The sequence below is a fragment of the Carettochelys insculpta genome, chromosome 19 (assembly GCF_033958435.1).
Source record: "Carettochelys insculpta isolate YL-2023 chromosome 19, ASM3395843v1, whole genome shotgun sequence".
Taxonomy (NCBI): domain Eukaryota; kingdom Metazoa; phylum Chordata; order Testudines; family Carettochelyidae; genus Carettochelys; species Carettochelys insculpta.
Window position 1 is genome coordinate 14,896,901 of NC_134155.1, and position 27,681 is coordinate 14,924,581.

General features: G+C 40.1%; 1 protein-coding gene across 1 annotated transcript in view; it reads left to right on the top strand.

Annotated features, from left to right (window-relative positions):
- Positions 1–27,681, top strand: part of RABEP1 (rabaptin, RAB GTPase binding effector protein 1) — a 101,954-nt gene that overhangs the window by 65,180 nt on the left and 9,093 nt on the right. The window contains exons 6-14 of the mRNA XM_075014039.1: positions 1,914–2,049; positions 3,984–4,162; positions 5,076–5,201; positions 14,426–14,893; positions 19,001–19,105; positions 19,922–20,038; positions 23,292–23,390; positions 25,834–25,974; positions 26,510–26,699. Of these exons, the coding sequence (XP_074870140.1) occupies positions 1,914–2,049; positions 3,984–4,162; positions 5,076–5,201; positions 14,426–14,893; positions 19,001–19,105; positions 19,922–20,038; positions 23,292–23,390; positions 25,834–25,974; positions 26,510–26,699 (1,561 nt within the window). The remainder of the gene's footprint in view (positions 1–1,913; positions 2,050–3,983; positions 4,163–5,075; positions 5,202–14,425; positions 14,894–19,000; positions 19,106–19,921; positions 20,039–23,291; positions 23,391–25,833; positions 25,975–26,509; positions 26,700–27,681) is intronic.

A 27,681-nucleotide genomic window follows, 5' to 3' on the forward strand; every position in this document is an offset into this window, starting at 1 on the left:
TTGGTTCTCTGTGCCTTAAATATTGAGTCTGTTCTGGTCTGGCTATGGTCTGAAGAAGTGGGTCTGTCCCACGAAAGCTCACCTAATAAACTAGTTTGCTAGTCTTTAAAGTGCTACTTGACTGCTTTTTGTTTTGATAGTGTATAGACTAGCACGGCTTCCTCTCTGTTACATTAGGTTTTAGTTTCAGTTTCAACAATATCTATTGTGCTTAAGGTGCAAAGTATTGTTTAAGTGCTAAGTTGGTGTGAGCTTTGGTAGACCGTATATATACGTATATATTTTTTGTTGCTTGGGGTTTTTGGCCTGTTGAAGTCCCTCAGATCTATCTGGAAGCTCATACAATTGTTTTCCAATTTTTTTTAATTTTTTGCTGTTCAAGCAAGAGTCAGTTGATGAGAGCAATCTTTGGCTACTGCCAGGCTTCTCCACCCCTCTCATGACAATCTTCCAGGGGCTCTGGTTCTTGCTCCACACAATGAGCAAGCCACTCATTTATTTCCATTCTAGAGTGTGAGAATGTGGCCCCAGCATTTGTGGAATGCTGCAACAGGAAGGTGACCTTGGAACTCTACTTCCAGTCATCTGCCTAGACCTCTGTGTCATGTCACGATGTTATTTTCAATGTTGTGGACAATTGGGCTAAGTTCATGGGGAGACCTTTAGAGTTACCTGATAGCATCCCAACAAAATATGATATTAAAACTATCAATTCCATAAGAAATCAAATCCTTACAACTACTCAGCTCATTATCTACCATTCTTAGATACGTTTTGCATATGGCCCACCCTCTGTCTTTAATCTGTGCGCATCACAAACCCTAATAAATTTAAACTAAGCAGGCTGTATACCAGGCCTCGCTTAATACTATTTAATGTTAAACAGTGACTGGGTTATGATAATACCTTTTGGCCCATATAGTTCACCTGTATTAATAGAAAATAGGGAAGTACTAATTTTTCCGTAGTGTGGTGGGTCTGGAGGTACAGACTTTCCCAAGATCATACAGGAGGTCTGGTGGAGCAAGGAATTAAACCCAAGTTTCCTGACCTGAAAACCCTTGCATATGCAACAGCAAGGAACTTTTGGCTATTATTATTTGTGTTTCAAAATATGTTCACAGAATTTGCCCCCTTTTGAATTTCAACTGTTCCGGAAGACTTAATGATAGTAATACTGCCACTGTTACTGCAGCTATGGACAGTGCATGGTCTTAGGACCAAATGCAAACCGCAAGGTCACAAAAGTTGGCTGCCATCTGCCCTTTCTGTGTAACCTCAAGATTTTGCCATTGCACTCAGTTTCTGTTGTCTATATGTGGCAAATGATAAGCTTTAAAATATAGGCATAAGCATATATTTCTGATCGCAGCATTTTTGTATATTTTACATGCACATGTAGCCTTCTGGCTCTTAGCAAGCTACCAATATGCCCTTAGCATTATGAATGTAAATGTGCCATAAGATGCTCCAGATCAGTTTAATGTGTATTTGTAAAGGATTTAAACTGTTAATGATCTGCTTGCTTTTGGTATTTAAAGATTAATTAACTCTCTGGAAATGTCAAAAATACATGGTCCCAGTATATGATTTTAGTAGGGATAGTTCAGAGTCACTATAGTGAGCATGTAACCCTCTTGACTGTCGTCATGGCCCATTGCTCCATCCCAAATATCTGACTATATACGTATGTGCTCTGACTAGTAGAACTCAGATGAAGAAATAGCTTACATAATGATCTAAATATATAGTCTTTGCACAATAGATGTTCAGTTATTTGTTATTCCTATAAATAACCCTGAACTCATCAACTACATATAATCACAACAAATAATGTGGTAATATAAAAATGAAATGTGTATAATTATAATGCTAAATTTTGCTGGGTCTCCCCCTTCACTTATCTTCCTCAGGTTAAAGAACTGAATCATTATCTGGAAGCTGAGAAGTCCTGTAGGACAGATTTGGAGATGTATGTAGCTGTTCTGAATACTCAGAAGTCAGTCTTGCAAGAAGATGCAGAGAAATTACGGAAGGAGCTGCATGAAGGTAACTATAAAACAACATTGGTCTGACTTATGCCTACACTAAAGGTTGTGAAGCCAATGTAGACAAAGCTTTTTCTCTTGGGGCACGTCTACACTGGCGAGTTTTGTCTACAAACCTCCAGTTTTGTCTACAAAACTCTCAGAACATCTACACAGAAAATGTGTTTTGTCAACAGAAACTGCCAACAAAAAAGCCGAGTAGATGTTCCAGGAGGCCCTCTTTTTGACAGAACAGACCAAAAGATCAATCTGCTTTTATATGTAGACAGGATCTGTTGACAGTTTTGTTGGAACATCTCTTCTGACAGTAACTTCTGTAGACATGCTTCTAGTATAAACATAGCTTTGGGGTCTTATCTTGGCTTATTGACCAAATATTTTAAATAATAAAGCACTTCAAGTTTCCACCCAACAAATGATTCTAGTGCTGTTATGCATATTTGCAGTGGGAGATCCACTTATTCTCACCAAATGTTGAACTTGTATTTGGTTCTGATGGTATCACAGACTTTGCTTTCATGGTTGTCCTGATTTTTCTAGTATCCATGGATAGAATTATTAGTAACTCTAGTATTTGTTTGTTTCTAGTAAAACGGTATGCTAGGTATAGTTGAAACATAAAAATGGTGATTCCAACCTTAATCAGCATACATTCTTATGTCGGAGTTTTATGAGTAATGGGAGAGGAGGATGTATGCCTACAGGCACGTGTGCACGTATGGCTAACAGCAGATACCACACAACACTAAAAAGGACTATCGAGGCAAATTTCCCTTTGCAATAAATTAACTCATGAGTGGTATTTTAACAAATTCAAGGCCATGAAAAACAAATCAGACTGAAATCTAGTTTGCCCCTGTGTAATCTGGTCTTTTCTATGCTTTTACCATATACTAACTATGCAGATTTCATAGGGGAGAACAATATTTATTAAATTAGTGGTCCTGACCAAAAAGGGAGTTTCAGGGAGGTTGCAGGTTTATTTTAGGGGTTAGTTGTGGTATCCTCACTCTTACTTCTGCACTGTCTTCAGAGGTGGATGGCTGTAGAGCAGTGGCTCCTGACTGAGGACCCAGCTCTGAAGACAGCACCCTGCCAGCAACCTCACAGAAGTCAGAATGGCAGTACCATACCATGCTATACCTGCTTCTGAGCTGCTTCCTTCAGAGCTGAGGGTTCTGATTGACAGCCCATTTCTGCAGGCAGCAGCACAGAAGTAAGGGTGACAATACCACACCATGCCATCATTACTTCTGCAGTGCTGCTGGTGACAGCTCTGCCTTCAGAGCTGGGCTCTCCACAATAATCTTGTGACCTCCGCCCCAACTCTTTTATGGATCAGAACCCCTTTTATTACAATATCATGAAATGTCAGGTTTAAATAGGTGAAAATATGAAATTTATTATTTTTAAAATTGTATGACCGTGAAATTAACCAACATCAACAGTGAATTTGGTAGGGTCTCACTCTTGAGACAACAGATTGCTTTAGTAATTTTGCTTATGATAAATTCCTGTCATTCTTCAGCTTCTGGGCACTGAACTCATGCGTCCTAGTTAACAATATTATTGTCAGTAACTGTTATTTCTAACATTATCAACTCTTGGGAATTAGAAAAACTCATAAGTTTCAACAACACAAAACAGCAGAAATGTAGCACTTTAAAGACTAACAAAACACAAAAGCTCATCATCGAATAAATCATTTTGTTAGTCTTTAAAGTGCTACATTTCTGCTGTTTTGTTTTGTTGGAGTACGGACTAACACGGCTACCTCTGTTGTTATTTATAAGTTTCGATATATTCAACACAGAGGAACGTTTTTCTGAATAAAATCCTAACAGTTACTTTAATTCATGAGGCCATTTGGAGAAAAAGTAAGCTGTTTGACTATTAAAATTCAATTAAGAAAAGCTCTTTTTGCTTACTGAATAGTCTGCCACCTGTTAGACCAAGAGCGACAACAGCACAACCAGTTGAAACATACCTGGCAGAAGGCCAATGACCAGTTCTTAGAGTCTCAGCGTTTGCTGATGAGGGACATGCAACGTATGGAAATCGTTCTGACCTCTGAACAGCTCCGACAAGTTGAAGAACTGAAAAAGAAGGATCAGGTTTCCTGTTTCTTCACTTTATTTATAACGTGACATTGTTGAGTTAATATAATAGTTACTAAATATACAATCTGTGGCCAGGAGGCTGCATCTTTAGTTTGGCTCTTAAGTTAGGTTATGCTTTGTAAAAAGTAGTAGTTGTACTTTCTGAGAAATTATTAAAATCTTCTGTTTCAGTTTCAAAAACACTGTTAAATACTTGCATACCAGTATACTGCTATATTTCTGTCAGTGCTGCCAGGTTCATTACAATGAAATTTTAGAGTGGCTAGCAGTTGTCACCTCCAGTGCCAAACACCTGGGTCAAGGAGGTTGGAATGGCAAGTTTTGACTGCCTTTTATTTTTTCTATATAGTGACTGGCCCGTAAATAAATGAAAAGGACTTGGTTTTAAGTGCTACTTGAAGAAAATTAAATTTTCTTATGCTGAGAATGTTGTGTGTACTTCAAATGAGAATTTTTTAAGTCTTTTTCTCGTGACATTTGCCATCTTCTGTCACTCAAGACACAAATCTTTTGTTCTGTTTTCCATGCTTTTGTAATGGATTTGGGAGCATTCTTTGTGTGTACAGGCATTTTGCTTACCAAGTTCCATAGAATGATCAGCTTAAACAGTTTTGGGTTTTTACCTGTTTCATGGTACTTGACATAGGAAGGAAAGTAAGTAAGCAGCTCCTTTTTAAACAAAGCTCAACCACCAGTAGTGAGAGAAGTGTATACTGCTACACTGAGCTAAAGAAGCCTTCTCTTGTAAAAGGGTTCCTAGTTTTGAACCCATCAGTATGTTACCTTCACAATAGTTTGATTTATTAAACTATTTATTATTATTAAGTTTATTAAATGTGATGGCCACCAAGTGCAAATTCCTGTGGAATAAACCAGAAATGAAACATTTTAAATGCTTTGCTTCTAGGAAGAAGATGAACAGTGGCGACTTAGCAAAGGGAAGGAACAGAAACAAAAAGAATCAGAAGATGAAACAAAAGTGGTATGCTCTCTAACCCATGAAGAATCCCTTACGCAGTTACTTAATGAAGAGGTAAAACAAATGAGTAGTTCAAAACAATTTTGTATAGTATGCATTTTGCATGGTGTTCAATAAGTCTATCTGTGCTGGCTATCATTCCAATCAAACTGTGACTATTTTTAATAGAATTTGTTTGAACTTGATTACAGATCTTTCAGTGGATAAGCTGTTTAGAATGATGATAACTTTATTTTCAGCATAACAGAACTGTATTACAATTACTAAAATTAGAAGGTATACATGTGCATCAGAACCTGTACTTACGACCACTCTCTAAGGCCTGCTACATTAAAAATAAGCAAAATTGTGATTGCACAAGATCTGCTGCCTTTGCCATGCTAACTGGTACATAGTGAATTTCATGCTGATTTTATATCAATCGAAGTAGTCTCTGGCCGCAAAAATTCATTGAGACAGATCTTCAGCTGACATAAAATGCCATGGTTCCATTGACTTGAGTTGGTCTACAACAATTTTCTCAGTTGAGCATCTGTTTCCATGTGTTTAGCAGCCAGAGAAGCTGCTCTATCCAATCCAGAAGCTGGAACTCTGCACAGAAGTTTTGTTGTCTCCTCTTGAGCTGGATTAGAATAGCCAAAGGGGAGAGAGAGAGACCACTGACATCAGTCAGCTTTTATTTTGTATGTTTTGTGAATTTTACTATTGCTGTGTATTTTGTGTAAACTGAAATAATAATATTTCAAATTACCTCAACTTTTCATTTGTGAAAAATGAGTAAAATTGAAGACACAACCTGAAGTTTAGAATCTATATGAAACTTGCCTAGTTGAAATGCTTCTTTGTGGGTGTTAAGTTTCCCTTTGATTCCCTGACAATTCATTTCTTGGGTATGCAGCCTAATAGTGACAAACTTGTTTTCTTTAATAAAAAAAACAAAAAAAACAAACCACTTTGTTCTCTGCTGTAAAAGCTTACTTGTCAGCCCTGAAAAATGGATTTAGGATTTTGGCCTTATACCTACAGTAAACCCTCGAGATGCATGCAACCAAGTTGCCCATGTCTTAGGTTAATGCGACTGCCGCCACCTGTGTACTGGTCAGTTTCCTGGGACCCACAAGCAGCAGGGAACTGAGAATCAGGATGCCACTTGGTTCCTGTCTCCCTACTGCTTGCAAGACCGGGGAAAGTGACTGGCCATGTGCTGGTCCGTTTCCCAGGTCCTGCAAGCAGTAGGGAGACAGGAACCAGGCTGTCCCCTGGTTCCCGCTCCCTGCCACTCTGGAGCCAAGAAACTGACCAGCCCACCAATTTCCCACCTACTGCAAGCCCATGGGAGCCAGGAACTAGGCAGCAGCCTGGTTCTCATCTCTCCTCAACTTGCACATTATGTTACACAGGGGTTGCAGGGACACAGCCCCCATATAACTCGATGGTTGACTGTATTTTTAGAGGATGTAAATCACGGAGTTGAGAGAGAGAGTTTAATATACTTTTACAGTATTTAACAGTCTACTGATTTAATAACCATACACAAAATGCAAAATACACATTACAGGCTTTCTACCATGCATATCCATGACTGATAATGAGATCACAAAATCTTCTTTTTAAAATTGTTAGTATTCAATAATTTTAACATGTTTTTCCCAATCGCAAAAATATGCTTCTACCCCAGCAATTCAGAAGTCCTTTTTTACTGTTAACAAACTTGTTTGTAAAATAAATGTGTAAATTTGCTTTAAAGATTTGACATAAAGCTACAAAATTATCAAATTAGTTTTTCCTTAAACCAAATGGTTATAAATTAGCACTGCAGTACCCACATGGTTAGAGATCATTTAGTGTTCTCAGATTACTGCAAGGCCTACTTTTGATATGATAGAGAGAAATTTGCATTTCATTCTCTTGGTCTGTCTGAATGCAGATCTTCAATATACTTCTTTCCTTTCTGTGTTAGCTTGAATGCGCTTCTCTCATTTATTGGATGCTAGAATGCATGGTTTCTAGAAGACTGCTTAGTGAGAGAAATTTTTTTAGTTTCTTCAAATGATGTAATCATAGAACAGTAGATCTGGAAGAGACCTAAAAAAAGCCATCAAGTCCAGCCCCCTGCCCTAGGCAGGACCAAACCCATCAGATCAGCCTAGCCAGGGCTTTGTCAAGGTGAGACTTAAACACCTCCAGGGATGGAGACTCCACTACTTCCCTGGGTAGACCATTGCAATGCTTCACCATCCTCCTAGTGAAAAAGTTTTTCCTAATGTTCAACCTGGACCTTTCCAGCTGCAATTTGAGACCATTGTTCCGTGTTCTGCCATCCCTGACCACTGTGAACAGCCTCTCTCCAGCCTCTTTGCAACCTCCCTTCAGTAAGTTGAAGGCTGTTATCAAGTCCCCCCTCAGTCTTCTCTGCTGCAGACTAAACAGTCCCAATTCCCTCAGCCTTTCTTCATAAGTCATACGCTCCATCCCCCTAATTATTTTGGTTGCCCTCCACTGGACCATCTCCAGCATATCCACATCCTTCCTATAGTTGGGGGCCCAGAACTGGACACAGTACTCCAGATGCAGCCTCACCAAAGCTGAATAGAGAGGAATAATCACTTCTCTGGATCTACTGGCAACACTCCCCTTGATGCAACCTAATATGCTATTAGCTTTCTTGGCTACAACGCTGTTGACTCATGTTCAGCTTCTCGTCCACTACAACTCCCAGCTCCTTTTCTGCAAAACTTCTACCGAGCCAGTCGGACCCCAGCCTGTAACAATGCTTGTGATTCTTCCGGCCCAAGTGCAGGACTCTGCACTTGTCCTTATTGAACCTCATCAGATTTCTTGCAGCCCAGTCTTCCAATTTGTCTAAGTCAGTCTGGACCCTGTCCCTACCCTCCAGCGTATCTGCCTCTCCCCCTAGCTTAGTGTCATCTGCAAACTTGCTGAGGGTGCAATCCAGCCCCTCATCCAGGTCATTGATAAATATGTTGAATAGAACAGGACCCAGAACCAAACCTTGGGGCACTCCACTAGAAACCAACCGCCATCCTGACATTGAGCCGTTGATCACTACCCGCTGGGCCTGACCTTCTAGCCAGCTTTCTATCCATCTTACTGTCCATTTATCCAGTCCACATTCCTTTAACTTACTGACAAGAATATTGTGGGAGACCATATCAAAAGCTTTGCTAAAGTCAAGATTAAATCACATCCATTGATTTCCCACCCCCCCCACCTATCCACAGAGCCAGTTATCTCATCATAGAAACTGATCAGATTGGGCAGGCATGACTTGCCCTTCATGAATCCATGCTGACTATTCCTGATCACTCTCCCCTCCTCCAGGTGCCTCAAAATGACTTCCTTGAGGAGCCCCTCCATGATTTTTCCAGGGACTGATGTAAGACTGTCCAGCCTATAGTTCCCCGGATCATCCTTCTTTCCTTTTGTAAAGATGGGCACTACATTTGCCTTTTTCCAGTCATCCGGGTTCCCTCCCGATCGCCATGACTTCTCGAAGATAATGGCCAAGGGCTTGTCAACAACATATGCCAACTCCCTCAGAACCCTAGGATGAGTTCAGTCTGGGCCCATCAATTTATGTACATTTAGCTTTTTTTAGATAGCAGCTGCTAACCTGTTCTTTCGTCACCAGAGACTGTCCACGTTCATCCCACAATGCATCACTTTATCGCATTAGTCCGGGAGCTGGCTTTGTCCTTGAAGGCAGAGGCAAAGAAAGCATTAAGTACTTCAGCTTTCCCTACATCATCTGTCACTGGGTTACCTCCCTCCTCCATTGGGGCCCCACGCCCTCTCTGATCACCTTCTTGCTAACATGCCTGTAGAAACTTTTCTTGTTATCCTTCACATTCCTCGTGAGTCACAATTCCAGTTGTGCTTTCGCCTTCCTGATAACTGCCCTATGTTCTCGAGCTATACGTTTATACCCCTCCCTAGACGTCTGTCCAAGTTTCCACTTTTTGTAAGCTCCCTTCTTGTGCCTAAGTTTTCCAAGGATTTCCCCACTAAGCCAGTCTGGTCTCCTACCATATTTACTTCTCTTGCTGCACATCAGGACAGTTTCTTTCTGCGCCTTCAACAGGGCTTCCTGGACTCCTTTTCCCTTCATGGTAGCATCCCAGGGGATTCTTCCCATCAGGTTCCTGAAGGAGTCAAAGTCTGCTTTTCTGAAGTCCAAGGTGTGTAATTTGCTGCTCTCTTTCCTTCCTTTGGTCAGGATCCTGAAGTCTACCATCTCATGACCACTGCTTCCCAGGTTGTCCCCCACCTCTACCTTCCCTATTAGTTCCTCCCTGTTTGTAAGCAGCAGATCGAGCCATGTACAACCCCTGGTCGGGTCCTTCAGCACTTGTACCAATAAGTGATCTCCAACATTCTCCAGAAACTTCCTGGACTGCTTGTGTACCACTGTATTGGTCTCCCAACAGATGTCAGGGTAATTGAAGTCCCCCACGATAACGAGAGCCCGCGATCCAGAAACTTCTCTGTTGTCCAAAAAAAGCCTCATCTTCCTCATCATCCTGATTTGGTGGCCTGTAGCAGACACCAACCACCACATCTCCAGTGCTGCCTACACCACTAAGCTCGACCCATAGATTCTCAACAGACTTTTCTCCCTCTATGTACTGGAGTTCCAAGCAATTATAGTGCTCTCTTACATACAGTGCAACTCCTCCTCCTTTTCTCCCTTGCCTATTCTTCCTGAACAGTTTTTATACCCTTTCATGGCAGCGCTCCACTCATGCGAGTCATCCCACCAAGTCTCTGTTATTTCAATCAAGCTATAGTTCTTGGACTGAGCCAGGGCTTCTAATTCCTCCTGCTTGTTACCTGGACTTCTGGCATTTGTGTACAAACACCTTAGATAACCACTTGATCCCCCCCCTCACTACTTGAAGCAAGGTTCCACTTTTGTTGTACATTCCTCTTTGCATTTCTTCCTGGCCTCCAAGTTCCTTTCTACCGACGGGGTTTTGGTCACCATCCCCCAGCAAACCTAGTTTAAAGCTCTCCTCACCTAAGTTTGCAAGCCTACTTGCGAAAATGCTCCTTCCTTTCTTGGTTAGGTGGACCCCATCTCTTCCCAATAATCCTTGTGCCCAGAACAGCGTCCCACGATCGAAGAATCCAAAGCCCTCTCTCCGACACCACCTGCGTAACCATGCATTTACTTCCTCAGTTCGACAGTCCCTACCTAGCCCTTTCCCTTCAACAGGAAGGATGGACGAGAATGACTTGGAAACTGGTTGAGAAATCCACTATAACCTAATCATTGAGACATAGCTTTATCCTATATTTTTCAATGAGAGCTAACTTTCACAGTCTTATACAGCAATCTGCCGGCATCTGTGTGCCAAAATAAGGAATTTTTGAACTACAGATTGAACCCCTCTAGTCCCGCACCCTGAGGGACCTGACTGGTGCTGAATGAGAGAATATGCTGGACCATGGGAAGTCAATATTGTCTAGCAACATTTTCAGCACTTCCACTGCTTACTGGGTTCTTAAAAGATGTTTGGGGTAAATTAGAGCTAAACAGCACGAAACACTGAGAGCCAGGACTGGTGGCTCTGAGCAATCTTTATGGGACCGAGGAAGCTTGGCCACATCCATGGTAAGTGGTCATCCAGCTAACTAAAGTCATGCTGGATTACAGCTGTTGCTGGTCAAGAGAGTGTTGGACTAGAGAAGGTGAACCTGTATTGAAAGGAACATTTGGCCGCGGAACACTCATTCTTTTAGATTCATTCCCTGGCATACATTATTTGTTAATGAGTTTTTCCATAAATATCTGCATTTATTTAGCATTAACAATCAGGCTGGCTGGACTATCTTACATATTTTATGTTTTGAGTAGAGAGAATGGCTTGGTTAGGTATATTGTAGGGTTGTTGTCTTTTCTTATCATTGCTATTTATGACCTTTTATGTGATGAGCTATACAGCAGGCAATAACTCCTAAAAACCCATCATCATGTCATTTCCACAATTAGATATACATCATCTATAAGCTCTCTTGTATAATATGCTTTACAGGCCATTTGCTTGTGTAGCACCAGCTAATTGTCTTCTCTGTGTCTCTTTAAAATGGTGTGTAACCTACAGAAAATTCCACCTTTTGGTAACAGCAGGAGTGAGCAAACTTTTTACATTGGGCCCCACTTTTCATCTCTGCAGTTAGCAGGTCCCCCACAACTTGTCTAATGTAATCCAGACCGATGGACGTTTCACTTATGTTGATATGAAAAAAGAAAAAAAAATACTTTCAGCATGTGTAAGAAAATAAGCGTGTAGAAAGTAAAACTTTGTTAATGGGGATATAAATGTGAATGCTCATACATCAAAATAGTAACATAGTTCAGCATTTTTAATGAGATGGATGAGCCTGAGACCCAGCAGCCAATGGTGCTGTGCCTCCCCTTATGAAATTTTTTGCCGCCTCAAGGGGTACCCCCATTTTGCGCATACCTGGCTTACAGGATAAATTCGTTTGGCATGCTTTTTAGACATGTCATCATCCATCCATTTTAAGCATGTTGTCTTATGTTTTGTCAGAAAATGCAATGTGTAACAGAAAGTTGATAAGATCTTTTTTTTTTTTAAATGTAAGAAATATAAATTATATTAAAGGCATTCTCTATTGTAAGAGTCCTTCTGGGGGGTGGGCGGGGGGGACGGACTAAGGGTGGACTGTAACTTGATTAATCAGAGTAAAATGTTTTAGCTTTTACTCTCTCAGATGATCACTCAAACTTTATCTTTAAAAAACATTTCAAAAGAACACGGTATTCTTAAATATCAGCAAAAATATACAAATAGGTGTGCAGTTTGTCAAACAGATTTTTCTCTTGACGTTGCACAGCAATTGAAGAAAATGACTTGGGAAAACCAGTTGGAGCACAAGTCATTGATCAGAAATTAAACCTTATTTTCAAGTGTTTTTAGAGATCTTTGTTTTTTTAAAATGCATACCAGAGTTGCATTACAACTTCAAGAATAAAATTGGTTAACTGTGTGTTTAAAAACATGGAGAGGAAATGTTTCCCTCTGCTAGTTATAAACACATTACTCTAATTTATATCCTGTCTATTTCTGTCTAGTTTTATATTGGAAGCATGAACAGAATATTTCATGTCTGACACACATGGACTTGAGTCTCTTCAATGTAATTCATTCTATGGCATGTTTTATTCTATGGTTGAAATGCCTGCCATGCCCATTTTGTTTAAGGAGCTATTTAATTTCCATCTGTAACTTAACTGCAAATTCTGTTCAGTTAGTTTTTTTTTTTTTTTTTTTTTTTAAATCATAGTTTTGTCTTAAGGTTTGCTAAATAGCTTCATCAGGGATTTACAACCCATCCTGGACAATGATCCCCCAATTTCACAGGCCTTGGGAGGCAGACCAGTCCTTGCCCACAGACGACCTGCCAACCTGAAGCAAATCCTAACCAGCAAGTATACACCGCACCACAGTCACTCTAACTCAGGGACCCATCCATGCAATAAACCTTGTTGCCAGCTCTGCCCACATATCTACACCAGCAACACCATTACAGGACCTAACCAGGTCAGCCACACCATCGTGGGTTCATTCAGCTGCACATCTACCAATATAATTTATGCCATCATGTGCCAGCAGTGCCCCTCTGCTATATTCATCGGACAAACTGGACAGTCTCTACGTAAAAGAATAAACGCACACAAATCAGATATCAGAAATGGCAATATACAAAAACCCGTAGGAGAGCACTTCAATCTCCCAGGCCACACAATAGCAGACTTAAAAGTAGCTATCCTACAGCAAAGAAATTTCAGGACCAGACTCCAAAGAGAAATTTCTGAGCTACAATTCATCTGCAAATTCGACACCCTCAGCTCTGTCTTAAACAAAGACTGCGAATGGCTGGCTAAATACAGAAGCAGCTTCCCCTCCCTTGGTGTTCACACCTCCAGATCAACTGCTGGTAGTAAGCCTCACCCTTGCTCACTGAGCTAACCTTGTTATCCCCACCCTTGCTCTGGCTTATTTATACCTGGCCCTGCAGATTTCCAAGACCAGCGTCTGATGAAGTGAGTCTGTGCTCAGGAAAGCTCATGCTCAAAACTTTTCTGTTAGTCTATAAGGTGCCACAGGACCTTTCGTTGCTAAATAAAAACATGATAGATAGATATACTTTTATATGGAACCCAGAGTGCTACCATAAGTCAGACTTTTAGGTGTCATCTAGGTTGCCGATAATTGTCGGCAGAAGATCTGCACATTGTGCAACACATTTTTCATATCTTTTGCTGACATTTCTGTCAGGAGAGGCTTTTCTGATATTTGGCCCATCCACGCAGAGCCAAATGTTGGAGTAACCCCCTTTGCTGAGACATCCCTTCTTTTCTTATGGAATAAGGCATAAAGGGATGTCAAGTGAATGCTCTTGACTGGCACATCTCTTCTGAGACAGCTGCAGTCTGCATCTCTAAATTAAAACCTGAAATCCTCAAAATGTTTGAAAATATTTTTGGAAACAGAATTGTAGTTCTAGGTTTTGTGATTGAGAATACATATGCAGGCGCCTTACTCTGAGGAGTATATGAAATAATAAAGCTAACATGGCTTGTGGAGGTGTTAGAATCCTTAGCGCGCATGGACATTTACTTCTATCCTTATTCAATTTTTCAGTTTATTTTATGCATGAATATATTTATATATTGCAATAGAAGATAAACATGTTCTTAAATAATATCCCACAAAAATATTGACAAAGGAAGACGAAGGGATACTTTGTATAAGGCTACATTTTAATAAACAAAGGAAGAAATATTCACCTATTGTACAGTTGACGTTAGCTCATAATCATTCCACAATAATAGTTGTAAATGCTTCTGATGTTAGTATCAAGCCCAGTTTTGTGCTAGAAAATGAGCCACTAGTGCTAGATAGCAGTGGAATTTTGGGTTCACTAATATACATAATTTTTTAAATAACCATATAGTACTGTATTGCGTAACTTGTTTTTCATTGCAATGTGAGCTGCCACAGAGATGTAGTTCCTCAGGAAGTAGAGTGCTCTATTAACAGCACCATACTGGGGAAACACAAGCTACTCTTCGCTCTTAATTTCAGGTGCCACAAGTGTTCCCACCAAAGCTAATTTTGAATCAGTGGCTATCAGGATGGACTTTTCCACCCAATATTCAGTTTGCCTTGCTGTTATTCCAGTGCAAAGACAAGAATTTGACTTACCTTCTTGTTTTTCAATTTCAGGTACATTTAAATAGTGCCCATGGTTCAGTCCATTCATTGGACACAGACTTGCTACTATCTTCTGGTGAATCTTTCAATAAATCAGACAGTGATATGTTTAAAGATGGACTTCGAAGAGCACAGTCTACAGACAGCCTGGGAACATCTGGATCTTTACAGTCCAAAACTTTGGGATATAATAACAAAGCAAAATCTGCTGGGAATCTGGATGAATCTGATTTTGGACCACTAGTTGGAGCAGATTCAGTATCTGAGAACTTTGATACTGCCTCCCTTGGGTCTCTGCAAATGCCCAGTGGATTCATGTTAACCAAAGATCAGGAAAAAGCAATCAAAGCAATGACACCAGAGCAAGAAGAGACGGCTTCCCTTCTCTCCAGCGTCACACAGAGCGTGGAAAGTGCATATGTATCGCCTAGTGGTTACCGCTTAGTTAGTGAGACAGAATGGAATCTCCTTCAGAAGGAGGTAAGTAGCTTGTCTTTTGTCTTCCCTCTCCTTGTGTAGCTTCTGTGTTCCATCTTTCTGAATTGCTCTGAGTGGGTATTGTTTAGTCCTAAAGCTACCTAAGTCTTTTTACATGTGGAGAAGGAAATTGACTAGCTTCATGTGATACTGGTTGGTTCTCCTTTGAAAATAGTTCTGTGGCTCAAGCATGCTTGAGGTAGAGATGCTCCTGAATAGGATCAAAGTGAACTTTCTGTATCATAAAACTCTGAAATGTATTACAATAGGAAAGGCCATCAAAGAGATCTGATTGAGGAATCTGACTGTTGCATGGCCCTGCAAAAGCAAGAGGAAAAATACAGAGAAAAGATGAGACTAAAATGTACAGGAAGGTGGGGGGGGACTAAAGAAACACTAAAAAGGAAGAAAGGTGAGTGAACACAATGGAAGAAAGAAAGGTAAAAATGCAGGTACATAAAGTGGAGAAGAAAGGGCAAGACAGAAGTAAATGCAGAAGAAAGGATTGCAAGAAGTGAAGAATGCTAAAAGGAGGACAAGAAGAGGGAGGAATAGGACAGATGTGGTGATTGTTACATTCGTATTGTAATACCCTTTGAAAATTAGAGGGACACTGGAAATCAGAAGGGTTGTTCATAACATGCTTAAGAAAACCTCCCTAAACAGACAGTAAAGGAAGTATCTTCTCCTGTAACTCCTAATCTATTTTGAGGTGTAGAGGGAAATTATATTTATATTTAATTATAATTATAACTAGATTATAATGATTTCATGGATGAATCTAGTCCTCTCTAGCCTTTTGAGCCTATTCTTTCTCTCTTGGCATTAAGATGACATTTTATTCCACCCTCCATCCTTAGAATTCTGAGGCTAACACTGTTTTCCCCTTAATTCTGGATTCAAGAGTACAGTCTACGCTGCAAATTCAGATATGTGTGGATGGTGATTGGAGAGAGGAAAAATACATATGAGATTCACAGCATTGACTTGTAGCTATTGAAACACTAGGGCTATGGTTACACTGACCCAAACTGCTGGCAGCAGTATGCAAATGAGCAGACTCAGAAATGCAAATGGACACTCATTTGCATATTTGCTCACTGGCAAATGCCACCACCAGCACAAAAAGCTGTGTAAACGTGGTTTTGCTGGCAAACCCCCCGCCTCCTCACTGCTCAACAGCCTCTTATGCCTGGAAAAATCAGGCATAATAAGAGGCTGCTGACAAAGGGTGGGGGGAGAGGGTGTTGCTAGCAGAACCACTTTTACACAGATTTTTGTGCTGGTGGTAGCATTTGCCAGTGAACGAATATGCAAATGAGTGTCTATTTGCATTTTTGAGTCTGTCCATTTGCATACTGCTGCCAGTAGTTCGGGTCAGTGTAACCATAGCCAATTATGAATACTTAATAAATCCATTAAGAAGTAAAAATGGCAACAGGTTCAGTTGCCATACAGGATCAGACCAGCGGTCATCTAGTTCAGTATCCTATCTGACACTGGGCAGTAAGAGGTTCTGGTGCTTGTCACAGCAAAAAGTGAAGAAAGGCATTGGATGAGAGGAAATCACAAAATTATAAGAAAAATGCCAAAAGCATTACATTATTTTGCTAAAGAAATATTTTGCAATTTTCAACACCATTCAGAAAATAGTAACAGAGATAGCTGTGTTAGTCTATATTCTATCAAAATAAAAAGGCAGTCCAGTAGCACTTTAAAGACTAACAAAATAATTTATTAGATAATGGGTTTCATGGAACAGACCCACTTCTTGTCTGTTCTGGTATGGCTATGGTCTAAAGAAGTGGGTCTGTCCCACAAAAGCTCACCATCTAATGAGTTATTTTGTTAGTCTTTAGAGTGTTACTGGACTGCCTTTTATTCAGAAAATAGAACATTCTCCAGACTTCACTGGACATAGAGAGAGCTGGGCATATGAGACAAACCTATTAAACGTGAAGGAGCCTTGTTTGATGGCACAGCTCCCATTGACTTCTTCAGGGTCAGGATTCTGTCTTGATATGAAAACAACTTAAAAATGGTTGCACCAGATCGTCCACTGGTATAAACTTCTGTAGCTCCATCAGTAATGATGTGCTGATTTGATTTGCACTACTTGGAAATCTGTCTTGGGGGAGGGGTAGCTCGAGCATTAGCCTGCTAAACCTGGCATTGTGAGCTCAATCCTTGAGGAGGCCATTTAGGGATTGGGGCAAATAGATGTCAGGGATGGTACTTGGTCCTGCCAAGAGGGCAGGGGACTGGACTAGATGACCTCCCAAGGTCCTTTCCAGTTCTAGGATATGTGTATCTTCAATTATTGGGGGCTGGACTTGATGGCCTCTCAAAGTCCCTTCCAGTCCTAGTATTCTATGAGTATTCTATTCTGTGAATCAGGGAAACTGCTCATAGGGGAACTTTCTTCCTGATCACAACCTTAGGCTTTGAAGGATAAGATTATACCTCTAACAATTTTTATCTGTATAAAAAGTGTTCTTTCCATCTGTCTAAAAATTCAGTCCTTTTTAAAAATCCTGCTAAGGTGTTGGCCTCAATGCTACCATTTGGAAGTGTGTTTCATGGGTTAACTATACAAGTGAGCTTTTTAGTTGTCTTTTGTTTTCATTGAATATGCTGATTTAATGTGAAAGTAAATCAGGTGTTCTTATTTGCATGCTCTATAATTTGTAATCAAGTAGATCTCTTTCACATCTTGTATTACTATTCTGCCCTCTTAACAGTTCCAGTCTTTTAATCTCCATAATAGTCTTTCTATGACTCCAACCATTTAAGTCACCTGTCTTTGGACCCCATCTGTGTTTGCTGTATCTCTTGATATCCTCTTCTTCAGTATTAGAACTGGTGCTCTTAAACATGCCTCTCTCAGTGCTTGTTTTCCTCCTCCTCAGTACTATGAACATGCTGGCCAGCTTCCTGATGTCAAAAGGGTTGACGTTTCTCTTTAAACCTGTCTTTTTAAATGACAAATTAGATGTTTGTTGAATGAAGCCCTTATATTTGAGCAACAATGTAAATTCAGAATAAAATTGCCAACAATCGTGTGTGCTTCCAGAGAGTAAAATTGTTTTATCTGTGGAGATCAGTATTCTCAAACTATAGTGTAATCTGTTTGTGTGTACATAGAGTCAAAGAGCTGAGGTGAGTAAGAAGAGGTTAAAACTTATTTTCACTAATGGGTTGCTACCTGTTTGAGCTGTTGTCGTCCTCAGATGTTCTAGTCTGCAGTACTGAGTGTATCTGCTCCTAAAGCCAGTGCTGTATCCGTGTTAATGCTTTAAAATGAAATGTTTTCAGGGAGTTACAGAATACCTGAATTTTAGCTAGCAGTCATCTGAATTTAACTAGCAGCAGTAAATTCTTTTAAAATATGAAAAGAAACAAGCCAGTCAGGTACCTGAATTTGTAATATAAAAAGTTCATGTGGGAAAAGTATTTGTGGCATCTAACTTTAGCTTATTGAATCTTTTTGCTCACTGAGGCTAAATCAACACATACATCTCTGTTGCAGTAGTGCTTCAAAGTGCAAGCATGGTCATGGCATTAACAGTGGGAGAGAAATCCCGGTGCTCTACACAAACCACCTTAAACAAAGTGCGTAGCTCCCAGCACTGGGAACCCGTTTACACTAGCTCTATATAGCTCTGTCACTTGCTGCGCTCACTGTTTGTTCCCCCCCCCCCCTTACTCCTGAGCCATAAAGTGACAGTGTAGACATGGGCCTCAGATGTCTTATGTCCACTGTGCTTTAATACAGCTAATTAGGTGTTGTAGTTCAAAAGTCATTCAAGTAGACATGTTGGCTGAGTTTACATGTTATTACATGTCACAACTTATGACAGTTTATTCTGGCAACAAGATTTGTATCTGAAAATCCCAACATACAGCTTCTAGGATTTATATTGCTTTTTAGGCATAGAGTAATTTAATCCTGTTGCTACATGACTTTTGTGACTTAAGTCCAGAAATTGTCAACACCCAGAGCTCTTACCTGTTTCAGCATTCTATGATTGCACAACATGTGTGAGTCTATATATCTCTCAGGCATTCTTTTTTAGTCTTTATGGCAAGTAAGAACTTTGTGTCTTGCAGGTGCAGAATGCAGGAAACAAGCTGGGAAGACGCTGTGATATGTGCTCGAATTATGAGAAGCAGTTACAAGGAATCCAGATTCAGGAGTCTGAGACAAGAGATCAGGTGAAGTTTTTTTCTTGGGGGGTACAGAGATACTGCAGCCATAGAAACAACCAAGAATGTAACTATTAACTCTCTGCCATTTTATCTTAACTTCAGTCCCTGAAAATAAAGTTAAACTACTTTAAATTTTGGGTAACACATGCCAATTTAGTGCTATATGCCAATTTGCTGCTAGTTGTGTATGAAGTTATGCATGTTTGCATATGCGTAATTCTTAGATATTTGCCAAGTAGTATGCCATATTGCTTGATAGGATGCCATTAAGCAATCTGAGACCTTGCACCTCATCAAAAAGTAAAAATGCATTAGGCATTCATCCTGAATGAATTATTCTTGCAGTTGTTTTGGGCTGAATTGAATAATTATTAGAATGTTTTTCGCTTTTTGTACTTATTGACATCATGGGAACTACTGTAGCAAAAGCAAAAATAGATGACATGTAACTTTTGTGCCTAGAATTATTTTATGCTATAAAGCATGTCTAGCGGGTAGCCTCTATGCCTGTGCACTAAAGAAGAATTTTTAAGTCTTGAACCTTTCCCTCTAACTTCATTCTGGGCCAGAATGACTCAGGCTTCAGAATCATTATAGGGTATCTTTTTTTCTTATTCTGAGTAGTAGAGGTCCCCTGGAGTATAATTTTCTAAATTTCATTATGGATCTAATCAGTAAGACATGTCATTTCTCAGAAAAACAGCAAAGAAACTCTTGTGACTCTCAATTCTAAATTCAGAATATTTTCAACATTTCATGTCAGGGAAACAGATTTGCTCTTTAAAGAAAGGTTGTGTCCGTTTTTCTGGCTTAACCATATAGGTGAAGAAGCTGCAGGTGATGCTGCGACAAGCTAATGACCAGCTAGAAAAAACAATGAAAGACAAACAGGAGCTGGAAGATTTCATGAAGCAAAGCACTGAGGACTCTGCCACTCAGGTACAAATATCTTCACTGTAGCAAAGAAATAGATTCTTCAAAAGGAATGTGTCTGTATTCCAATTCTTAATTTCCAAATAGCCTTCTTAATTGTTAGGATCTGTGCTGACTCCCTACTCTAGGATCTACTGAAATGAACACTGCCTGTACTCCAGATTACTGGCAAACTTTTCAGCATGATCTTATAGAGGTTGAACCTCTCTAGTTTGGCACACTCTCATCTGGCAACATCTGTCGTTCAGCATCATTTTAGTTAGCTGGATGTCCACTTTTCATGGGTGTGGCCAATTTTTCCGGGGTCTCATAAAGTTTGTTTACAGCCACCCGTCCTGGCTCTCATTCTGTGCTGTTGATTAGCTCTAATTTACCCCTAAATGCCTTCTAAGAGCCCAGTAAGCAGAGGAAGTGCTGGTATTGCTGCTAGACCATATTGACCTACCAAGGTTCAGCAAATTCTCTTGTTTAGTACCAAAAGTCCTGAGGGTGCCAGACTACACAGTTTCAACCCGTGTAAGCATCTGACACATATCTATATGTCATGTGTTGCCATTTTAGACTTATTGTTGATTCTTAAGGCTCAATAGTAACAGAGAGGTAGCCCTGTTAGTCTGTACCCCAACAAAACAAAACAGCAGAAATGTAGCACTTTAAAGACTAACAAAATGATTTATTCGGTGATGAGCTTTTGTGGGACAGACCCACCTCTTCAGCTTAATCTCATTTCCAATACAGACTGACATTTATAAGTACAAGGATCCAAAAATATTGCAATAAAAAATGACCAAGTACGTAGGACTGAGGTAGGGGGAAGAGGGGTGGGGGATGTTAAGTGTCCTGCCTCAGATAATTACAAGCATCAAAGGAAGGGAAGGAGTTCTTGTAATGTGTGAGGTAATTGGTGTCTCTGTTTATACCAAGTCTTAATGTGCCAAATTTGAATATGAACTCCAATTCAGAACTTTCTCTATGTAATCTGGTTTTAAAGTCTCTTTGTTCTAAGACACAAATTTTCAGGTCTTCAACAGAATGGCCCACTCTTTTGAAGTGTTCACTGTTTTCTTTGGGTTCACTTAGTTATTGCTGGCTTTTCTTTATCGCCCCCTTTCTCTGAAAGCATTCTGTTAGTCCTTCTAAAACCATGTTAATTCCTCGTTCTAATTATATTTTGCAAACTAGGTGCCAAAAAGTAAATTGTCACATTGTGAACTTGCAGAATGGACTACTGTTCTTAACCTATGTTTTATGGTGCAAAATCTGATTTTTGTTTTTAGTTTGAGAGCCATTCCACTAGGGTTAGGATTAGGGATGTGGCTTTTTCTCTTGATTTAAGCTGTGCATATAGAGAGAGATCTGTTTTTGCAGGTACCTAAAATGCCCTTTATACCTTTAAGTAGTACTTTCTAGACTCTGGAGCGCTTCCCAGAGGAATAGCTGACATGGCCTCCGTCACTTGTAAAAAATTATTTTTGATGTGATCTTCATCCAAAAAATAGCATTTAAGACTCCTCTTAAGAGTAGGAAATCATCGTACAAGATCTAAAACATAAGAATGTAAGATTCTGTTCACTCAGCCTTTTCTAAAATTGTCTTCTGGCTTTACGCTGCCCGCTAGATTCACTCAGAAACTTAGATATGGTGATAGTGAGTGTTGCCACGCCTAATTTAGAGGCACGTAGAAAATCAGTGGTATTTACAAAGTCTGAGTTCAAAACTGGAATCATGGAAGTCTGCATGCTTCTCACTTAAGATAGCCAATGCGAGATGCTAACCCAAGGAATGTCTGCTAAGCTCCACCCCTTTCTTAAAGATAAGCACCTACACTCAATGGCTACATCTGCACAAGAAGCCTCTGTCAACAGAAGTCACTGTTGCAAGGCATTTCCCGGCAAAACTTCAGTTGACTGAGTGCATCTACATGTAAAAGCAGATTGAAAGAGCAATTTGCTCTGTTGACACAGAGCACCCAAACTACGCGGCCCTCACTCAACAGAATGGTTGACCGGAAGCTGTGCATACAGGGCTGACTGGTGAACCAGAAGCCTTGTCTGTCGACAGAAGGCCCCCAGAGTGTCTACACAGCTGTTTTGTCGACAGAAGCATTCTACCTGATAGGGGGAGGTAAAACGCAGCTGGCAGATGTACTGGGTTTTGTCAGCAAACTGTCGGTAAAGCGCATTTTGCATGTAGACGCTCCTCCACTTTTCCCAACAAAAGCCCAAAAGTTTTGCCAGGAAAAGCCTCTCATATAGACGTAGCGAATGTGAAGAGAGGAGCCTCCTTCTGATTGAGCTTGTCAGCTGGAAACCCTCTCTTTTGCATTAGGTGCCCACACTACTTTTGCATAGGGGAGTACTTACTTGAGTTCCCCAACTGTTGGGCTAAAAGTTATCAGGGCAATTTTACCCCCTTACCCAAAATATCTGTGAGGAAAGCACACCTGTGGGGTTTGACACAGTTGGTAAGTTCTGAGAATGTTTACTGGATCAGGCCCTGCATATGAATTGGGCAGAGGAACTCCACTTTTCCCCTAGTTTGTGCATTACACTGGGACTTGGACATCCAGATGGCTCAGAGGCAGAAGCATAGGGGTTAGGAAATTTTACTGCAAAAGCGTAGGGTGCTGAGTGAGTTTAGGCATCTACATGTCTTGGGAGCAGCTGAGCAGGAGTTTTGTGACTCTGTGGGGCCTGAGTCTGAGTTTTAGGAGCCTAAGTCCTTGTGTGAATCTAGCCCATGACACTGTTTAATGTTGTCTGCGCTTGACATGTAGCTAATGCAATAGAGAAAACACAGTTTTAGGGTGTGTCCATGTAGCAAAGTCATTTCAGAATAACAGTTGCTATTTTGAAATAACTTTGCTAGAGCCTAAGAATTCTAGATGTCTTGTTTTATATTTTAAAGAGTACTGTATTTCCATTGAAAACCATTTTTAAAAGTGAATATTGTCCCTCTAACCTGGAAAAAATGTTGTTTTTTTTATTTTTGTTTCTGCCTTGATTAGCTCTGAAGTATTTGCATTTGGGTATGATCAGAATTAATATTAAAAACTCATCTTTATTCAGTCTTTATAAATTAGAGTATTTCTTTCAAATGATGAGCATGAGTCGGTTATACAAAACCTCATCTGAATGGGTATGAAGCTGTAATATGTGAAGTACATGTGATAGGTGAAATGGAAGGATGAGCATTCAGTAAACTCTCAACACCTCTTTTATCTGTTTCACTTAAGTATTTTTTTCTTTTTTTTGGGAAGATATCTTCACTTACGTTTAGATCTCAGGAGTCTGAAACTTTACTCGGTGAATTACAGCAGGCTTTTTCCCAGGCAAAGAGAAGTGTTCAGGAGCAGATGGTAAAGAAACTTCAATTTTAAATGTTTTTCTTTGTGCTCACATTTACTGGTGCACTATATTTTTAAACATGTAAATGAAAATTAATGGGCTTGCCCATTTATTTTTCTGTCTAACTGTGTCAATGGGAAGAAGACAACCATTCATTTAACTCATGGATATTCACGAGCCCTGTAGTGCTGTACCTGAAGCAGTTGGTTTGCAAGCTTGTCTCACCAAGGACTTGTAGGGAGTGATAGCTCAGCGGTTTGAGCATTGGCCTGCTAAACGCAGCATTGTGAGCTCAATCCTTGAGGGGGCCATTTAGGCACCTGGGGCAAAGAGATTTAAATAAAAAAAGAAAATCTGTCAGGGATGGTGATAGGTCCTGCTGTGAGTGCAAGGGGACTGGAGTCTATGACCACTGAAGGTCGCTTCCAGTTCTATGAGATAGGTATATCTCCATTTATTCTTATTCTAGACGTTTCCACATTTGCACAGACCATCCCTCAAACCCACTGGCGTCTGTCTTCCCCCACAGTGCAAGAAGCTGCTATAGGTGAAGCTTCTGGAGAAGCTCTGACTATGTAGTTCCCGGTGTCTAATTGTCCCCTGCACTGGAAAGCCCATGAATTTAAGTTTTCAGTGTAGTGGAACCAGGCGTCTTCAGACTTGCTTTTTAGCTGATGAATGGATCTTCCTCCTTGTTGCTCTCAGCACTTGAAAATAGGAAAGACCCATTACCCTGCAGCAGCATGGTGAAGTTTATTTTCCAAAAAGAGGTCAAGTTGGTCTTAAAATATAGCCACCTTATATGTGTGTCTCATGGATTTGTGTGTGCGTGTACATATGTGTTTAAAGGAACATTAAAGTGAAAAGTCAAGCACTCGGATGTTAAGAAATGCCAGAATGCCACAAGTTTAATTCAGCCCCCTTGCCTGTATGAATTACAGTAGTCTTTGATTTTTTCCAGAGAACTCCAACCTCCTTCAGTACTCAGAAAGGATAGTGCTCATTTAATAAGCAGCTGTTCAATATTTTGTGGAGTATTTTTTGTTGTGTGTGTGGCTCCAAAGCTTATTTACTGCACATATTCATACACTGTTCTGAAGGTAGAATTAATAATTTCATCATGGGCTTTCATATTACACTAATCTCTGTCAGATCTGATTTCTTCATGAAAGATAATGAACTTATTTTCACAACACTCCTGATGAAGTGATGATAGCCCAGTTTTGCAGATGGGGCCTGTCACAAAGAGATTAAGGTTCAAAAACTCCACTAACATTGGGTGTCCAGTGTGAGATGCTTAAGATTTACTTTTTTTTTTGTTTTTGTTTCGTTCCATCAGAGCACAGCATTATCTGACACTGTGTATGTTCAAAGCAAGTTTTTGTGACATCACAGTTGCCTCTGTGAATGCTCAATGCTTGTACAAGTCAGACTCTAAGGATCAAAAAAATTGATGATCCTGTACATAGTGCTCCCCCTCACCCCCACTCCCCAAGCCATGAACATTTGGCACAAGAATCATGTCTGCCCTCATTTAGGAACTCTGTGACAGAGTAGGGAATTGAGTTCCCCGAGCATCATTCAGCTACCTTAACCATGAGACCATCCTTTCTCTTCATACAGCACTTGCCTCACTCAGATCCATCTTCCAATTTCCTCTACAAATGAAGCAGAGGTCTTACAGTTGTCCTCTTTGCTAGCAGTTGTGATTTATCTTCAGAGCACTGAATTTGACAGGAAACTAGTGGAAAAAATTGTGTGGTATCATAATTTGGCCCGTTTGCATATCCCCGTTGAGGTTGCACAAGCGGCCTAAATTCTGGCATTATCTAGCTTTTGAATGCTTGGCTTTCCAACTGTAATGGTCTCTTAATACATAGATTCTTAGTTTTTAAAAAAACAGAACAAAATAATAATTTTCATGACGTGGCATTGTAGCAACAGAACATGGTTAGTCATCAAAGTTGGATTTTTTGGATTCACCACAGACTTTGAGTAGTAGGTGCTATGAGGGCCTTCCTATAATGATGCAAAGACAGAATTGGTCGTCTTATGTAATTAATTATGTAGCTGCAGAAGGGAAAAAATCATAAAAGGCATGTGCCATATGTATCTTCTAGTCCACTGGCTGCAAGAAAATTGGAAGATCCATAATGGGGCTGTATTTCAAGCCTGTTCTCTTCTTTGTGAATGACTACAGCTAAACTGTGAAAATAAATTAAATGTGTCTTTTATGTAGGCAATTGGGAAGTGTTAACGCATTGCTTTTTAGCAGTACTGGAATAGTCCAGGCTAACCAGAAGGAATTGATCCATAAAGCCAGGCTTCTTCATATAGAGTATAAATTGCCCTGCGTTCCATGAGCTTTGCAAGCATTATGATGAGTTGTCCGTGAATAGACCTGAACATTATTTTTAAGAGAGTGATTTTATATTTTTTCTCCTTACATGATAGGGTGTCCTGATGCAGTCAAGGGAGCAGGTCTCAGAAGAGTTGGCGAGACTCCAAAAAGATAATGAAAGCCTTCAGGGCAAGCACAGCTTGCATGTGTCTTTACAGCAAGCTGAAGATTTCAGTCTGCCAGAATCAATGGAGGTAAAATATTTTAAATGATCTATTAGAATAATGAAATGAAGAAAATGTAAGAGTATAAGTATGTACTGGTCTGATTATCCTGCAGAAAGTACAGGATTCTAAATGTAAGGTCTTGACTCTGGCATGCATTGCATGGGGTGGCAAAGGGGCGCACAGGTTAGTTATTTGCATTCCAAGTCTGAGATGAGGCTTTGCCTAGGAGCCATGAAGGTTCAGAACTTGTATAATCCTTAGTACTGAGCAATAGTAAATCTTGACAGCCCTACGTGTGCACTTCCATGTGCTGAGGCATATCAAGTAAATAGAGGACTGGGGCATGAAGTGAACTGTGAAAAGAGAGCTTTCTGTAAAATCTTCATTTACCCTGTCCAAGCAAATATCTGTATTTCTTTTCAAACTTTTGTGGGAATGGACCCTGAGATGCTGACACAGAGCAAAAAATACTGATAGTTTTTCTGTGTCTCTAGAAGTCCATGTTGCATTCTGAGCATGTGAAAATATTTTAACTGTAATTTCTTGCTAATCTTCAATTTAGGAACTCCGTGAGCTGGTATTAAAATATCGTGAGGACATCATTAGTGTACGAACTGCAGCAGATCACCTTGAAGAAAAACTAAAAGCAGAAATCTTGTTTTTAAAAGAACAGATTCAAGCTGAACAGTGTCTAAAGGAAAATTTAGAAGAAACTCTACAGTTGGAAATAGAGAATTGCAAAGAAGAAATAGGTGAGGAGGGGCAAAATAATTTAAAAAGAGTAATGTGTGCTGTCAAGTGGATTCCTGAGGACTTCTTTTGGGGTACCTTACGTCAAATATGTCCGTATTATCTGAAGATTTGGTTGGTAGAAACTGGGAGAAAGAGGAGACGCACATCTTTTTTTTTTTTTTAAGGGTGGGTTGTCTGTTTGTGAAGTGTCTTTCCAGTGGCATGAACTTTTCATATATGTATATCTATCTCCATGGCTCCTGGCCGGATGGGCTCAAGATTAATTTCTTCTAACTACTAAAACTTCACTTTTGTTGTTAATCTCAGAAGTCCTTCTTCTGATGCTAACCTGGTGGAAATGAACTGTGCTTCATGCGTGCGTCTCCTGCACTGACTGAATCATATGGTGTAGAACCAGATGTATGAATTTTAAGTCCCTCTCTTAGGCTATGTCTACACTAGAAGCATCTGTCAACAGAAGTTACTATCGACAGTGAAATCTCGACAGAACCTCTGTCAACAGATTGCATCTACACACAACTTGCTCTGTTGACAGAGAACTGTCAGCCTGCACTGCCCTCTGGTGCCAGAAAGCGGAATGGCAGCTCTACAAAGAGGGCTGCCCAGCAACCAGAAGCCCTGTCAACAGAAGTGTCTACACTGCACTTCTGTCAACAATACTGTGTCGACAAATTGTTATGCCTCAAATTTTTGAGGATAATACTGTCGAGGCAAACGCAGAGTTCTGTCGAGAATCTATTGACAGAACACTTTATGCGTGTAGACGCTCCCTGAGTCTGTCGACAAAACTCTTTAGTGTACACCCAGCCTTAACTAATTGTAACTCACACTCACTCTTTTATCTTGGACACTGCCATATTAACATATGTACTTATTTCAGTGCTCTAGACAGGATATTTAAATAAAGTGTATGCAAATGAGAGCACAGCAGACTAGTGTTACAAAGCAAAGCTTGGAGTCTTCAGAAAAAGACACTTTTGC